This window comes from Cinclus cinclus, chromosome 16 (genome assembly GCF_963662255.1).
Source record: "Cinclus cinclus chromosome 16, bCinCin1.1, whole genome shotgun sequence".
Taxonomy (NCBI): Eukaryota; Metazoa; Chordata; class Aves; order Passeriformes; family Cinclidae; genus Cinclus; species Cinclus cinclus.
This window is the reverse complement of record NC_085061.1, coordinates 1631141-1649072: the sequence shown is the minus strand read 5'-3', so window position 1 is coordinate 1649072 and position 17932 is coordinate 1631141. Positions and strand designations below refer to the sequence as shown.

At 47.3% G+C, this 17932-nt stretch overlaps 1 protein-coding gene across 1 annotated transcript in view; it reads left to right on the top strand.

Annotated features, from left to right (window-relative positions):
* Nucleotides 1-17932, top strand: part of LMF1 (lipase maturation factor 1) — a 147624-nt gene that overhangs the window by 115144 nt on the left and 14548 nt on the right. Inside the window, exons 7-9 of the mRNA XM_062503441.1 lie at nucleotides 8373-8541; nucleotides 12439-12592; nucleotides 15822-16005. Coding sequence (XP_062359425.1) covers nucleotides 8373-8541; nucleotides 12439-12592; nucleotides 15822-16005 — 507 coding nt within the window. The remainder of the gene's footprint in view (nucleotides 1-8372; nucleotides 8542-12438; nucleotides 12593-15821; nucleotides 16006-17932) is intronic.

Genomic DNA, 17932 nt, shown 5'->3' with positions numbered 1-17932 from the left:
GAAAGTGGGAAAACGCCTGTTTTTCCTGCTTTTTCTTCTTTTGACCTCAGAAAATTTAACGAGGGCTCAATGTCCAGTGGGCGGGCATTTTGTAATTGAAATGTGTCAGTGACCTGGGTGGTTACAACCAGGAGTTGCAATCCCAGAATCCTGGGATGGTTTGGGCTGGAAGGGACCTCAGTGACCATTCCTAAGCCCTGCCATTGTCAGGGACTTCTTCCCTATCCCAGGGTGCTCCAAGCCCTGTCCAGGCTGGCCTTGGACACTTCCAGGGATGGAGCAGCCACGGCTTCTCTGGGAAATCTGTGGCAGATCCTCACCGAGGAATGATCCTTGTGGCTCTCTCCCAGCTCAGGAGATTCCTCGATTCCATATTTATCACAGGATAAATTTAATTTAATACATTTAAATTTATTTTTGAAGCCATTTTCCAGCAGAGATGAGAGAAGGATCTGGGACAGAGCTGGTGCCTTGCTGCAGAGATGCCGAGGCACAGAGGCTGTTCTGCCCTTCCTTCACATTTCCCCTCTTTTTTTTTTTTTAGCATTTCCATAAATTTTTTTTATATCCAGTCCTTCACTTTTTTTTTTTTTTCTATCCTCCAGGCTTTTGCAGCCTGGCTTTATTAAAATCAAATGCTGCCCAGCCCCAAAGCCAGCACCAGGCTGGGGTTTCCTGGTGTGTTTTCAGCCACAAGTGTTTCCCATTTCTCCATCCCCACGGGCTCAGGGATCAGCTCCGTGTGTTCCCCCCAAAACGTGCTCTTGGTTTGCTGGAAAAATCCAGGTCATCCCAGAGCTGGAAACTCACCCAGCCTTGGCTTCCAGTGACACCGAGTATCCAACCCAAGTGAAATATTTCACTGCAGATGTTGCTGAGAGCTTAAAGTTACCCAAAATTATGGATTTAACGAGGCAAGGAAGGCAGCTGCAGAAAGATCCAAATCAGGGAAGCCACCAGTGTTTTCCAGGCCGGTGTCAGGATGATCAGATGTGACATCCTTGACTTTTTCCCTGCGTTGTCCCCGTGCCCACGGATGTGGTCACGTCCTTTCCTTTTAGCTTGAAAAGGCAGAGATGGGTTTGAATGCGTGTTGGGCTTGAATTTGGGGAGCAGAGTCCCAATCCAGCTGTTGCAGATGTGTCCACAGTCGGTGAAACCAAAACCTGGGATTTGAATTCTTTTGGAAGGGGACTGTGACACAGATCCCGTTTCCCTGTGCCAGGGCTGTCTGACATTGGCCACACTCAGCATTCCCATCAATATTTATTCCCCAGAACATTGTTTTCCCCACAGTTCTGTCTTTAATACCAGTTTCATCCAAATTTTACCAAGACCTAGACTAGAGAAGATGTTTGCTATCAGGATAGATTTTTTTTTTTTTTTTCTGATGTGTTCTCCTTCTCTCCTTCCCCCCAAAAAATTGGGTTCGCTCTGACTTTGGCAATTGTTAAATACCTCTAAATATTGCAGGGAAAGTGATTTTCAAAGGAGCCTGCAGTGCCTGGATGGGGAGAGGGAATGGAAGCATTTTTGCCAGAAGTGTTTTAGCATTCCTTCAATCAAGGAATATAAACAGTTCCATGTGACTTTGGGCTGATCCAGGATTTGACAGCAGGGTTTAATTCACATCATTTCTCACAGAGGGAATTTTGAACCCACACATCTCCTGGTGAAAAATGTCCTAATTAGTAGGGAGGAGGATATTCTGGAAAAGGCTTTCACTTTCTACTCTTGATGTGTTCCACTTTATTACTGCTCACTCAGTAATCATCCGGCGTTAATTACAAGGGAGCTCTGTGTAATGGAGTTATTGATTGGTGCCTATTGACAGCCCATTCCAGGCTGTAATTAAACCTCAGACCGGGATTATTTCTACAGGGCTGGAAAACGTTTTTCCTGAATCTTTCTTTTCCTGTGTGTTGGTATTAGGGGATAATCCTGGCTCAGCAGCACGAAATGGCAAATGAAAATGGTTTTTGTGCTTTCAGCAAGCCCAGGGTTGGTCCTGGCAGTGCCTGGGTCCTGCTGGAGCTGGGTGGGAAAGGCCCCGTGGAGCTGGGGGTTGGTTCCATCCTCCAAAACCGGCATGCCTGGAAGCTTCTGGGGAGGAGCAAGGAGCTGGGAATGCCTGGGGTGGAATTCCTCATCCTGGCTGCTGTTTAGAACTAAAGATCCCTCGTTCCACCACTTGAGTAGGTGACCTCTGCTCTTGGTTTTGGTTTGCACGTGGTTGGAAATGAGGGAGGAATTCCTTTGTGGGAAGGGATGTGCAGGGTGGAATCCCCGTGCCTGGAGGGATTTCAAAGCCGTGTGGAGGTGGCACCTGGGGACACTTGGGGTCGGTGGTGGCCTTGGCTGTGGTGGGGCAATGGTTGGGCTTGATGATCCAAGGATCAACGATTCCATGATTCCAACCTCAGTGATTCCGTAATTCCAACCTCAGTGATTCCATGATTCCAACCTCAGTGATTCCATTATTCCAGCCTCAACAATTCCGTGATTCCAACCTCAGTGATTCCATGATTCCAACCTCAGTGATTTCACAGTTCCAACCTCAGTGATTCCATTATTCCAGCCTCAACAATTCCATGATTCCAGCCTCAGTGATTCCGTGATTCCAACCTCAGTGATTCCATGATTCCAGCCTCAGTGATTCCGTGATTCCAACCTCCATAATTCTGTTATTCCAACCTCAATGATTCCATAATCCCAACCTCAACAATTCCATGACTCCAACCTCAATAATTCCAAGATTCCACCCACCCCAGGGGGGTCACAGGGACAATCCCCCATCCCCTCTTGGCATCCCTGTGGTTTCCCACAGGGTTGGGCTCTGCCATGGCTGTTCCTGAGGCTGCATCCCACAGCTCCAGCGGGATTTGTCTGCATCCCCTTCCAGAGGCACATCCCCCCCTTGTGTAACTATTCAGAGTTTTGACAGTTTTATAACCCTAAATTTTCACCTTCTGGAGAACGGTGACAGTCAGTGATTCATTGCTGTGATGGAATTTTTCTTATGATGTCTTAATATCCGAGCATGGAGCAGAGCTCAGCAGAGAGGGAAAATAAAAACGTGGAGCAAAATGCTCCCAGAACAACTTGAATAGGCAGGAATTGCCCAGTTCTGCCAGTGCCATCCCAAATATTTGGGATTATTTTTTTTAAAGTTGTTTCCTGGGTGCCCAGCTCCAGATTGAAAGCGGTTTGAAAGGGAGCTGTGAAAAAAAAATGTCCGTGTGTGCATTCCTCACTTTTCAGGAAGGAAGTTGATTTTGATATCACAAACCATCTGCTGGTTTTAACCAAAACAAGCAAAAATTAATCAAAATTTTGTACTTTGCGAAGACCTACAGTTGTGCTGACAATGAAAAAAAAAAAAAAAAAGTAATTCAGTCATTTTTTTTACAATCAGGTAAGTGCTTTCAGTTGATTTGCCCTGTCCTGCCCTGCCCCTGGATGGAGCTTGGAGCAGCCTGGTCTCTAGTGGAGGGTGTCCCATGATGCAGAACAGTCTCTGAGCATCCTGGGCAAAACACTCAGAGCTGAGCCTGGCCCATTTGATATTTTGATGAATCCACAACTTCTGATTGGAAATAAGTAAATAAATAAATAAATAAATAAATAAATAAATAAAAAAGCTTCCCAAGCTACTCTCCCCATGGAGGAGGCAGGTGGAGGGCAGAGCGCGGAGCTCTGGGGCTCTTTCCAACATCCCCACGTGGAGACACGGCCGGAGCAGAGCCCTTCTGCTGGACTGGAGCTCTGCACGTGCCATAAAAGTGCTTTTAACGAGCAGGATGGAGCTGTTTAGCGGAGCACTTGGAGCGTGAATGGATGCAGGGACTTTTTAAGGAGCTGTTGGATTTCATGGCTGGAATGAGCTCATCAGAACGAGCGCCGAGTGAAGGAACCCAGGCCTGCTCCGGGGGAACAACGTGCAGCTTTTCCAGCACTCCCGGCCTCGGGATGGATCCTGGGGTGTTTTTCCAAGAGCTCCTGAGGAGCTCTGAGCTGCTCGTGGGATGTCACCGTTCCTTGGTGTGTGCTGGAGGGAGCAGGGTCCTGCTGAGATGCTGGGAAGGGCTGCGGTGCCCTGGTTGTAACAACCCGACTCAGACTTGGAAAAAAATCCTTCCTTGTGAGGGTGGGGAGACCCTGGAACAGATTCCCAGAGAAGCTGTGGCCACCCCTGGGTCCCTGGAAGCGTCCAAGGCCAGGATGGACGGGGCTTGGAGCTACCTGGGATGGTGGAAGGTGTCCCTGAAAAAGAGGTGAAACTGGGTGAGATTTTAAGTCCCTCTAAACCACAATTTGTGAGAACTCCAGCAGCTGGCTCATATTAGGAACAAATTAAAAACCAGTTTGGAGGGAGACACTTCCATAGCTGCACGTTCAAACCAAACCTAAATGCGAGGTGTGGGACAACAATTTGGGATTGCAATTTGTGATGCGACGATGCCTGACCCAGACCAAGGACGGGTTTTAGTGAAGATTGTGCATTTCTGTGTCCATGCTTGGTTCATTCCTCAGCAGAAGCTGACCTGCTCCTTTTTCTCCTGGTGCATCCAATAGTTCTCTGAGTTTCTCTGGGATTCACAAAACCATCTCCTGTCTACACAGAGGTGATTATTTACCTCTTTTTTCTCTGCACTGGACAGCGGAGATTAAATCCTCATACAAATGGCCAATTAAGGAGTTAACAAGAAATTAAATACATAATGGAGGAAAATTAAATATTCTTGTTGCTGCTATTTAAGGGCAATTTTTATTTTTGTCTGTTCCTATGATAAATTCTGGAGGAAAACCAGGTATATGAGCATTTTTCTAGGAATAATTTAACAAAATACCCTCCAGTGAAGGTAGAGAATCTCTTTGACTTTCAGACTCTTACTTTGGGGCAGCAGAAAGGACTGGATGGTTCTCAAGGTCTCCTTTTTTCCTTCCACACATTCCAGTTTTGGATTTTCTGTGCCAATGGCTCCATATCAGGGAGCCCCTGTCCCTGATGAGGTGATCCTGTCCCCAAGCTGAGGAAAAGCTCCAGGTAGCCCTCGCTTGTGTTTAAGAGTTTCCAGTTTGTTTTTGTCCCTCCTAGACAAATTTCCAGCCTGTGCCATGGAATTTGAGCTTCCTCTGCCTACTGGATGTTTGTAACAACCTGGGATTTAAAAAAAACAAAAAAAACAAAAAAAAAAAAAACAAAAAAAAAAAAAAAAAACCCCAGCCAAACAAAGAAACCCAACCTGTAAAAAAGTTACGGCTGGAGGTGCCCATTTTCTGACAGAAGGGTTTGGTAACGGGGCAGGGGACAGAAATGTGAGGAATAATTGGTTTTGGGCCTAGAACCAGGAAAACTACTTTTCCAAATTAATCCAGCGAGAGCCATGAATCCACTGTATTTCATATCACACTTCATAAAACTCCAGTCATAATCCATAAAAGTGACATTATTAGATTAAAACCCTCAGTTCCTCCTAGAAGGAGCTCGCTCATTAGACATGCTGTAGTTTTATAACCTCAAAGTTCCTCCCCAATTACCATGATTAATACTGGGCTTTAATAAAAAATTTCTCCCGATCACCACAGGGGTTGATCCCATCTGGTTGGTGTAATTGGGAGTTTCAATATTGTCCAGCAAGGGAAAAGACGCTCCGGGAACACAAATCAAGGCTGAGGATGGATGAGGATGGAGGTCTGGAGATCCAGCTGGAGTTTGGTGGTGGTTGGAGCATGGAAAAGTCCAGGTGTCGTGAGCCAAAGGCTGGAATTGCTGTGGGAAGTGGGGATGAATTCTCCCTCCTCAGCTGATGAAGGATCAGGGAAGCTCCCCGTGTTCTTCCAGCAGGGATCTGCCCTGGGAAATCCATCCTAAACTGAACATCCCAACCGGAGCCAGCACGGCTCTGCTCTGAGGGAGCAGCACGTGGAAATTCCAGAGGTTTCATGCAGGAAAGGCAGGATTTGGGGAAATATCTACGGGGGTTTGGATGGCAGTGGATCCCTAAATCCTGGGAGATGCTGCTGCCGTGGGGTTCAGCTTCACCCTTGGTGCCACGCACACATCCATCCCCTGCTCTGGTGACTCCCACCCCGAGCACTGCCACCAGCATGAGGATGTGGAGCAAATCCAGAGGAGCCCACAGGGATGATCCGAGGGCTGGAGCCAGGCTGGGAGAGCTGGGGGTGCTCACCTGGAGAAGGGAAGGATCCAGGGACACCTCAGAGCCACTTCCAGAGCCTGAAGGGGCTCCAGGAGAGCTGGAGAGGGACAGGGGACAAGGGGTGGAGGGACAGGACACAGGGAATGGCTTTGAGCTGGCTGCAGGCAGGGATAGGTGGGATTTTGGGCAGGAATTCTTCCCTGGGAGGGTGGCAGATTCCCAGAGAAGCTGTGGCTGCCCCTGGATCCCTGGAAGTGTCCCAGGCCAGGCTGCACAGGGCTTGGAGCAGCCTGGGATAATAGTGGAAAGTGTTGGGGGTGGGTTTAAGGTCCCTTCCCACCCAAACCATTCCATCATGATCATGATGATGATGAGGATGATGATGAAATAACATTAAACTCATTCAACACAGCCACGAAGCCTCTTGATGGGACGCCACCCCTCAGCATGTTTGGCAAATCCCGGGTTTTTGTTTTTTTTTTGGCTTTGAAGCAGGAATTCCTTGCAGGTTTGTCCTTGCAGATCTGAGGGGTTCCGTGGTTCCATCAAGCCCCGCGTGAGCAGGAGCTGGTGTGAGCCCCTAGCCTCAGCCAGAAGCACTGAAATTAAAAACGTGTCAGCTCCACACGGTTCCACCCCAGCCCAGAAAACGCCAAACTCGTGTTATTTTTTGAATCCCCTGATTTTTCAGGGCTGCTGGAAATAAGAGCTCCCCGCTCCTGACTTCCAAGCAATAAAGAGAGGTGAATCACTCCTGGAAAAAAAAAAAAAAAAAAAAAAAAAAGAAAGAAAGAAAAAAAAAAAACAACCCTCCCATGGACCACCCAGGGGCTCCTGCAGAGCTGGGAACCACAAGTGGCAAAGCACAGAAGGATTTTCTTAACACAACTGCAACTGCACCAGGCAAAATCACCTCGGAACAGGAGCAGAGCTCCCCGAGTGAGAGGTGTGATAATCAAGCCAGGCTGATTAATATGCATCGAGCTAAATCACATTCAGGTCACAGGGTGAGCCCCAAACCTCGACTGTAACAAATTCCCTTCCAGGACCCAACATGTGTCTGGAATTCAGATAGAAATTGCTTTTTTTTTTTTTTTGTTCCCTTATAACTATCCGACTCAGCATAAATTATAATTTTTTTTAAGGGAATAATAGTTGGGGTTTTTGTTCCTTGCTGTGATTGGTCAGAGCTCTCCTTTCTTTTTAACAGTCTGTGACTTTCTGAAGAGTCCTGCTGGGGTTTTAAAACTTGTAACTTGCAAATCACCATGTCAGAAACCGTGGTGCCAGTCATATAAAATGTGAAATCACATGTTCTTAGCGTTTATTTGTTGTCATTTTTAATGAGAAAACATGGATTTTTTAATCAGAACTCTGGCTGAAAGTCCTCAGGCTGAAACTGTCCCCGTGTTCTTGATGTTTGTATTGTGGAGTGCTATTTTGGGAGACCACATGCAAGATATTCTCCTAAACGGCCAATAAGAGCTAAAATTAAAACAAAATATTGCCTCTTAAAATGCACATTTCTGTATTTAATGCTTCTTTTTAATCAGAAGTTCCAGGATTTCCTCCTAAAGGGTTTTAGGAGCGTTGCTGTCTCAGATCCCTCAGAATAAGCAGGAAGGGGGTGATTCCCATGGGAGCACCACGGAAACCAAGTCACTTTGGGAATCAAGTCACATTTTGGGAATCAAGTCACTTTTTGGGAATCAAGGTACTGTGGAAATCGAGTCACTTTGGAAATTGAGTCACGATGGAAATCAAGGCACAATGGAAATCAAGTCACTTTGGAAATTGAGTCACTTTGGAAATCAAGGCCCTTTGGGAATCCAGTCTCTGTGGAAATCAAGTCACTTTGGGAATCAAGTCACTCTGGAAATCAAGGCACTTTGGGGATCCGGTCTCTGTGGAGATCAAGTCACTCTGTCCCCTGGCTGGTCCCTCCGTGCTGAGAGCACAGGCAGAGCTCACGCTGTGAACCAGGAGCACATTTGGGATGAGCCTGGGCTCCAGGAAGGCTTTGCCAGCCCAGCAGATCAGCGAGGTCCACGTTGGGATGCTAAAATCCATCTTGGGATGCTAAAATCCTTCTTGGGATGCTGAAATCCATCTTGGGATACTAAAATCCATCTTGGGATGCTAAAATCCATCCCCACGTGTTTTTGTTGGCATTTCAGGAGATCCAACGCTTCCTCCTTTCCCATGCAGGTGCTCCTGATCATCAGTGGGAACCTGAGTTTCCTGAACTGGCTGACCATGGTGCCCAGCATTGCCTGCTTTGATGATGCCAGCCTGGGGCTCCTCTTCAGCTCACGGCTCAGGGAACGTGTGGCACGGCTGCAGCTCCCAGGGCCACAGGAACAGAGGATTTCCCTGGGTGAGTTATTCCCAGACAGGGAAAAGTTGGGATTTTGGTGTGCCTGGCTCCAAAGTTCTCATATTTGAGGTAAAGTTCTGCTCCTCCGTGGGGAAAAAGGTGCCTGGAGCTCATAATGTGAGGGTGGTGGTTGGTTTGTGAGGGTCTGTGGGGACATTACCATGGGGACAGTGCCATGGGGACAGTGCCATGGGGACAGTGCCATGGGGACTTTGCTGGGGGGACAGTGCCATGGGGACAGTGCTGTGGGGACATTGTCATGGGGACATTGCCGTGGGGACAGTGCTGTGGGGACATTGTCATGGGGACAGTGCCATGGGGACATTGCCGTGGGGACAGTGCCATGGGGACAGTGCCATGGGGACAGTGCCATGGGGACATTGCTGTGGGGACATTGCCATGGGGACAGTGCCATGGGGACAGTGCCACGGGGACATTGCTATGGGGACATTGCCGTGGGGACATTGTCATGGGGACATTGCTGTGGGGACAGTGCCATGGGGACATTGTCATGGGGACATTGCTGTAGGGACAGTGCCATGGGGACATTGCTGTGGGGACAGTGCCATGGGGACATTGTCATGGGGACATTGCTGTAGGGACAGTGCCATGGGGACATTGCTGTGGGGACAGTGCCATGGGGACATTGTCATGGGGACATTGCTGTAGGGACAGTGCCATGGGGACATTGCTGTGGGGACAGTGCCATGGGGACATTGCCATGGGGACATTGTCATGGGGACATTGCTGTGGGGACAGTGCCATGGGGACAGTGCCATGGGGACAGTGCCATGGGGACATTGCTGTGGGGACATTGCTGTGGGGACAGTGCTGTGGGGACAGTGCTGTGGGGACATTGCCATGGGGACATTGCTTTGGGACGTGTCCTCTACAGGATCAATTCACAGCAAGTCCAGGCAGCTGCAGCTCCTGAAAGTCAATCCTTGCTCTGCCCCCAGTGACTCAAACTCAAAATAGGAATGTGGAGTAGAATGATTTAACTTAGCATTTTTTAATTTTTCTTTTTAACTTTGGCAGTTTAAAGTCAGGGATGAAGCACCCAGTGGGATGTGAGGTGGGGTTAGAGGCTGGGTTCTCACATTTGTTCTCCTCGTTTGCCTTCCTTCAAGGCATGGGGAAGAGAAGGCTCCAGAGAGAGCTCAGAGCCCTTTCCAGTTCCTAAAGGGGCTCCAGGAGAGCTGGAGAGGGACGTGGGACAAGGGATGGAGGGACAGGACACAGGGAATGGCTTTGAGCTGGCTGCAGGCAGGGATAGGTGCAATATTGGGAAGGAATTCCTGCCTGGGAGGGTGGGGAGGTGCCCAAAGAAGCTGTGGCTGCCCCTGGATCCCTGAAAATGTCCCAAGTCCAGGTAGGACAGGGCTTGGAGCATCCTGGAATGGTGGAATGAGCCACTGGCAGCGTGGCCACCATCGTGGTGAGGAGAGAATTCCCCAAACCAGGAAGGAGAACTCCTGTTCATCCCATGAATGCAAAAAAAAAGCAAATACAAGGAGGGTTGTGAGTGGAAAAAAGGGCTCGAGGTGGCCGATTCCCCCTTCCAGAGGCGCTTCCCAAGCTGCCCTGATCCAGGAGAAGCAGCACTGGGATGTTTCTCATGAGGCTGTGGAACAGATGGAGAGTGGTGTTTGCAGCATTTTTATAAACCGCATATAAGCAACAAATTGCCTGTAATATCAACAACAATCACAGCTGCTGGGGTTAAATATCCCAAACATCTGTCAAGAGGAAGGAAAAAATGTCAACAAGAGGCAGCATCTGTCTCCAGTCTTTTCTACCAAGAAGTAGCTTATTAACCAAAAACGGGAGTTCCAGCAGTGCAGCTCCGTTAGATTTTGTGTCTTTTATTTCAAGTATTTCTGCTGGAATAGGTCTTCATCAGCTTTTCCCCTCCTGGAGCTTTGTTTTAGAGGTTGTGGAAGTCTCTAAAACTTTCTTCCCAACTCCATTTATGCCTCCAACCCCAAAGAACCCCGCGGCTTGCAGCTTCTTTTTGGGAGGCTAAGCCGAAGGGAGTCACAGTGAGGGGGAGGCAGATCCTGCTTGGAGGAACTTGCACCTTTTCTGTGACGTTCTCCAGGAATTCTGGCTGAGCCAGGGTGTCCAGGCAAGGGGAATTGTACACCCCACTCCGGGTGTAGCTGTGTCCCACCCTCAGAAGGGGTGGGGTGTCTCTAACATCCCAGATTTTGAATTCCTGCCTCTTTTCTCTGCTAAGGAAGCAGGGGCTGTCGAGCTGGTGCTGATGGGTGCCAAAAAGGCTCAGAGGAGCCCTCCTGGGCCACCAGAACAGAAGACAGGAGGGCTCCCAGCCATGTCCTGATTTTCTGAGGCCAATCCTTGAAGTGTTTGATTCCTACTGATCCATTCCCATCCAGATCCCACTGGCTCCTGTGGCCACGTTTTGCTCCATCTTTGCCATCAAGGTTTTATTTTTTTTTTCCCTGAATTATCTCATTTTTCTCTGTGATTGAGTGGCTGAAGGAGGAGCAGTCCCTCCATGGCCAAGGACTGCTGAGGAGCCAGGTGAGGTTCTTGAATTATAAGGAAAGAAGTTCAGCCCTAAAAAAAAAATAAAAAATAAAAAACCACCCAAATCCTCATAGGCAGCATCACAGGGGGTAAGGACAGGCCCAATTCAAAGGATTCTCCAGAAATGTTCTCAGACTAAACAATTATTAATAGCTTCTGAGAGAGGTTCAAATAAACATCCCTCTCCTGCAGAGATAAGGGGAAAGCTCCACACAATTGCTTTGAATCTGATCCTTTGGCTGTTAATGTTAAATAAATCGAAGAGGGCCATGAGGGAAGGAGCCCCTCGGGGGTCACCTCTGCTTATTTGTCTGATCCAAATTTCTGGGATCCAGCCCAGCCCGGGGCTGCTCCTGCAAACCCCAGCCCAGAGCTGCTGGCACAGCAACACACATCTCCTCCAGCAGTGGGGGGAACTGGGATTTTACAGGAGGAAAAGCTCTGGGGATGGGCAGAGCTCGGGGCAGCAGGAGCAGCCCCAGCACTCCACAAAGCCCGGCTGATCCCGAGCAAGGTGCAGGTGCCAGCTGTGGATTTTCTCCAGGTATTAAAGCCATGATTGATGTCACATTTTAGACATTTTTCCTTTTAGCCCTTGCTCAGACTATTTAGAGAAAGGCAGATCCCAGCAGTGCCAGTGGCCAGTGCCAAGGTCGGGGTGGTTTTGCCCCCATGAGTGGCCTGGGTGGTGCTTTAAGTTTTAGCTTTTTTATTTTTCAGATTTTTTATATTTTCTGCACTGCATTAGTGTGTAACTCTGAATTTCATATTAAGTGTTAGCGAGTTCTCCTCACAGTGTAGTTAGACAGAACAATCATTTCCAGCTTGAGAAGGACAAGGACAAGGACAATTATCCAAAAAGCAAGAGAAAGGGATGGGACTGCAGAACCTGGAATTGGACAATGAACCCCAAGATGGAAATGGACCAAAAGTCATAAAAGTGAAAACTCTGGACCTGGGGTCCACCTTGGGTGTAGCCTCGACCAGGCTCCGGTACTGCCCAAGGTGGATCCTTGGAAGGGCTTTTAAGAAATCCCTGCTCTATTCCTTTAACTCTGCCCAGTTTCTAGGAACCATGGGAATGGGGATGGGATAAAGGGATGGGATAAAGGCATGGGATGGGACGGGATGGGATGGGATGGGACGGGATGGGATGGGATGGGACGGGACGGGATGGGATGGGACGGGACGGGACGGGACGGGATGGGATGGGATGGGATGGGATGGGATGGGATGGGATGGGATGGGATGGGATGGGATGGGATGGGATGGGATGGGATGGGATGGGATGGGAGCAGAGCACTGCAGTCACCTCCCTCTGGTGTGGTCTCGTGTCCCCCACAGGCTCCTGTGTGCGCAGGGTACTGAACATCTCCTTTGGCCTCCTCATCACCTCCCTCAGTGTCCCGGTGGTCCTGAACCTGCTGAACCCCAGACAGGTCATGAACACCTCCTTCAACCCCCTCAGGATTGTCAACACCTACGGAGCCTTCGGGAGGTACCCTTGGGCCTTTAATGGCACATCCCAGAGCTCTCCCCAGGGTGTTCCAGAGCCAGGCACCCTGTGTGCCTTAAACCTAACGAGAAATCCTTCCAGCAGGCCTGGAACATGGAACAGATGGAGAAAAGGAGAAGGTTCTTTCCCACTAAATTCCAATTTATGGACTATCTGCTTGTGAGAAGTTAGGAGAAAAGGAACAGGTTCCTTTCCCACTAAATTCCAATTTATGGGTTATTTGTTTATGAGAAGTATCTTTTCCCACTAAATTCCAATTTATGGGTTATTTGTTTATAAGAAGTATCTTTTCCCACTAAATTCCAATTTATGGACTATCTGCTTGTGAGAAATGAGGAGAAAAGGAGAAGGTTTCTTTCCCACTGAATTCCAATTTATGGATTATCTCTTTATGAGTCAGAAGGAGAAAAGGAGCAGGTTCCTTTCCCACTGAATTTATTTTCTCTGAGCTGTTTGTGAGTCAGCTCATTCCATCGACGTAGCAAATGTAAGAGCAGGATGAAAATATCCACAGGAGAGTTCACCCAGGGTATCTTCACCATCCCCAGCCCTCTTTATTTCTGGTGAGCTGCTCTTCCCCTGCACTCCTTTGCTCTCCCTCCTGGAAACATCCACAGCAGCTCTTGGTAGCAGATTTTTCCAATGAATGGCTTGGGAAATTTATTGCTCCAGGAAACTCTGGAGACCAAAGTATGAAAAAAAAAATAATAAAAGAAGATTTGAGAGGCCAGGGCCATCAGCAGATGAGGAAATCCCACTCAGGGCTGCAAGGTGGGATGGACAAGGGAAACTGTTTGGAACCAGACTGGTTTGGGCTGGATTTTAAGCATCTGTTTTTTTGGGGGGATTGTTTTTTGGCTGGAAAAATGCTGAAAAGTAGTGCTGCATCATCACATTGTTCCAGGGACAACAGCAGGGCTGGGCTTCTCTGCAGGCTTTGCCACCACCTGCCCAGGGTGACCATGGATGTTCAGAGCTCTGGCATGGGCTCTGGCCAAGGCTCCAGAGAAGAAAGCAGCAGTAAAGACATAGAAATAGAAATAATAGAAATAAAAGTAGAAGTAGAAGTAGAAATAGAAATAGAAATAGAAATAGAAATAGAAATAGAAATAGAAATAGAAATAGAAATAGAAATAGAAATAGAAATAGAAATAGATAGAAATAATAGAAATAGAAATAGAAATAATAGAAATAATAGAAATAGAAATAGAAGAAATAGAAATAGAAATAGAAATAGAAATAGAAATAGAAATAGAAATAGAAATAGAAATATAGAAATAATAGAAATAGAAATAATAGAAAAAATAGAAATAGAAATAATAGAAATAGAAATAATAGAAATAGAAATAGAAGAAATAGAAATAGAAATAGAAATAGAAATAGAAATAGAAATAGAAATAGAAATAGAAATAGAAATAGAAATAGAAATAGAAATATAGAAATAATAGAAATAGAAATAATAGAAAAAATAGAAATAGAAATAATAGAAATAGAAATAATAGAAATAGAAATAGAAATAGAAATAGAAATAGAAATAGAAATAGAAATATAGAAATAATAGAAATAGAAATAATAGAAAAAATAGAAATAGAAATAATAGAAATACTAGAAATACTAGAAATAGAAATAGAAATAGAAATAGAAATAGAAATAGAAATAGAAATAGAAATAATAAAAATACTAGAACTAGAACTAGATATCTATATAGATATATATAGACATATATAAACATATATAGATCTATAGATAAAAATAAATATATTTTGCAGAAGGTGGAGCAGTTTGGCTGTTAAAGGTCTGGCCTCCCCGGTGAAGGGGAGGAACAATTCCCATCACAAGCACTGGAGATGCTGAGGATACATCAAATGAACAGAATCTTTTCCTCAGTTTTTCAAACAGCAGAAAATTCTGTGGACAGGGAAAAAATAAAATAGAAAACAAAAATATTAAAAACAAACACTTGTGGAAAATGCGGAAAAATGTGGAAAACTTCCTCTTTTTTGAGAGAAAGAGAAACAACCCCCGAACCTCTTTGAAGGCTGGAGTGGTGAAGCTCCAGGAGATTGTTTTGTTTGGGTCGTTGTCCTTTTTCTTCTGCAGCCTTGGGTTTCTGTTTCAGCAGTTACCAGACCCCACAGAGCACGTGCTGAAATTCTGCTCTGACGTGTCTGTAATTCCAGCCTGTGTAAACCAATAAAACCAGGATTTCAACCTGTAAGGGATCTGCCACGATGTGAAAGCTGACAGGTTTGGAATCGCACAGTAGGACCATGCTTTTATTGGGAATTTGATGATTCCCTGATTTACAGGGCGTTCCTAAGCTCAGAACTCAGGCCAGGGCATAAAATGGAGCTTGGCTGGAGAATGCCCAGCTCTCCTCAGTGGAAGGAACAATTATAAGAAGAGATGCTCAGCATTCCTTAGGTTGGGAGCTTCTCTCCCTGGGAGCCAGCAGGGTGGAAGGTGGAGGGTGTCTGTTCCCAAATTTTCAGCTTCTTAGGCTGGAGGAGGCAAAATCAAAGCAGAAAGAATCCGAGGGGCGTTGAGAGCTGGAGATCATCGCAGGGCAGGTTTCTGTAGCTCCGTGTTCCCTATGGAAAGCAGCTCCTCGGGGCAGGTGGGTGTCCCTGGTAGCTCACCCAGGACCCCAGGGTGGTGTTTCCATGGCCTGGAGTTTGCCATTCCCACTGCTCCACGCTGGGATTGCAGCTGAGCCATGTGGGAGTGGGAATGCTCGTGAGCTGCTCTGATGCAGAGCCGCAGAGCCAGCTGTCCTGTAGGAATCCTCTGTGTGGATCACAGCTCTCCCCTGGGCTGGAACAGCTGCAGGTGGTGGAAGGAAGGGCGTGGGATTCAGTTTTGCTGCTGGAGAGAAGGAAGTCCCAGGATCCAGAGGTTCTCTGGATCTCAGGATCCAACTGTACCTCCAGGCCAGTGTTCCACGTGGACTTTCATGAGCCAGAGCTTTTGGTTGAGATATGGGGACAAATCCTTCCTTGTGATGGTGGGGAGGGCCTGGCACACATTCCCAGAGAATCTGTGGCTGCTCCTGGATCCCTGGAAGTGCCCAGGGCCAGGGCTTGGAGCACCCTGGAATAGTGGGAGATGCTGGGGTTGGAACTGGATTGACTTTTCCCACCCAAACCATTCAGTGTTTTGATGGTTTTTCCGCGATTCCAGCCGAATTACAGCATCCCGTTGTACCCCACAGCATCACCAAGGAGAGGACAGAAGTCATCCTTCAGGGAACATCCAGCCTGGATCCCAATGATCCCACAGCAGTCTGGGAGGAGTTTGAGTTCAAGTGCAAGCCCGGGGACCTGAGGAGGAGGCCGTGCCTCATCTCCCCCTACCACTATCGCCTCGACTGGCTCATGTGGTTTGCTGCCTTCCAGGTAGGTGCCTCTGGAAGCTTGGACCAGGAAAAAACAATTCCGTGGATTTACTACGGGTTGGGATCGCTGGGGAGTGTCAGAAGCTGTGGCAAAGTTAATTATGTTTAAAAAAAAAAAAAAAAAAGTAAGAACAAAGGTTGCGTTCCTAAAGGACTGTGCTGCTGTAATGAAACTCTTGGCAGTTTTATGTGAGGTTTTGGGTTTGGTTTTTTTTAAGGGTTTCTTAGCAATACCAAGAATCCCTGTTGGGGACACCCATGGGGACAGCAGCTCACATTTCCCCACCTGCCCACACGTGGACATTGGTCCCTCCAAATATTTTCCCCACGTGGTATCAGCAAACAGGTGACAGCCAGAAATTAAATAAGTGGTGTGGGGAGCTTGAATGTTAATTCTTGTTTAGATTATTTTGCAAATCTTACCCACATGACATGGGCTGTGTTTTCCAAAACTGGCTGACAGCAGTGGCATGAGGAAAACCCATCTCAGAGTATCCCAGGATTTTCTCTTTGTCTCTGCATCCTCTCCTGGAATATCTTCTTCCCTCTGCCCAGAACTCCTGGGTTTGCTTTTCCCTGTGGTATTTTCATTTCGGTGCCTTTGGGATTCCTGGGCTGTGACATCAGGCCATGGTTTGATATTTACCCCGCTGGTTTGTGTGCGCTGGAATTTCATTTAATCTGCATTAGGGCTGCTTATCCCTGTGGAAAATCACAGCCAAGGTCCAAACTCCAGCCAGGAGCAGTGCCTGGAATTAGGGAAAGGTGCAGGGGGCGGCTGGAGCTGGAGCTGGAAGTCAGGCTGTGTTTTGGGAGGGCTCTGAGCGGGGAGAAATCAGCTCCCCCAGGACAAAGGCTGTGTCTGAGATGTGAAAAAGGCTCTGCCCGGGGCAGAAATGACCTGAAGGTTTAAAATAAAAGGGATCTGGGTTTAAAGCTGAAGAGGGTGGGACACCAGTCCTGCTGGGCAGGGTGTGGGCTGTGCCAGGGGATGCTGGGGCCAGGTGCTGGTGTACCTGGGAGGAGGAAGAGGAAATAACTCAGCCTCTTTGCATCCTTATTGTTAAATCCGACATCGTTAGCGTTCAATTCATTATTCGTTAAATCAATTCATTATTCATTAAATCGTTATTATTAGTGTTTAATTCACCATCATTCGTGTTAATTTCGTTATCATTAGTGTTTAGTCCATCATTTTGAGGGTTTAATTCACTGAAAGTTTCCCCTGGTTGTTCCCGTTCACCTGCTGGAGGCTTGGTCTCTTGAGGTCTGTCCACAGTGGATAATTAGCAGCAATTAGTGTTGGGGCAATTAGTGCCTTCACTCTGGCAGGAGGAGGTGTGTCCCTCCTGTAGGGTGGGCACGTCACCCGGGATCCCATCCCACTCCTGTGGAAAACTGTGGGAATGGGATAATTCTTGTGGAAAACATTGGGAATGGGGTAACTCTTGTGGAAAATATTGGGAATGGGGTAACTCTTGTGGGAATGGGGATAACTCTTATGGAAAGCAGTGGGGATGGCATAATTCTTGTGGAAAGCAGTGGGAATGGGGATAACTTACAGAAAACAGTGGGAATGGGGAATAATTCTTATGGAAAACAGTGGGAATGGGGATAACTCCTGTGGAAAACTGTGGGAATGGGGATAACTCCTGTGGAAAACTGTGGGAATGGGATAATTCTTGTGGAAAACAGCGGGAATGGGGATAACTCCTGTGGAAAACAGTGGGAATGGGATAATTCTTGCGGAAAAGAGTGAGAATGGGGATAACTTGTGGGAATGGGGATAACTCCTGTGGAAAACAGCGGGAATGGGGAATAATTCCTGTGGAAAACAGCGGGAATGGGGAATAATTCCTGTGGAAAAGAGTGAGAATGGGGATAACTTGTGGGAATGGGGATAATTCTGTTGCCCAGGCACAGCAGAG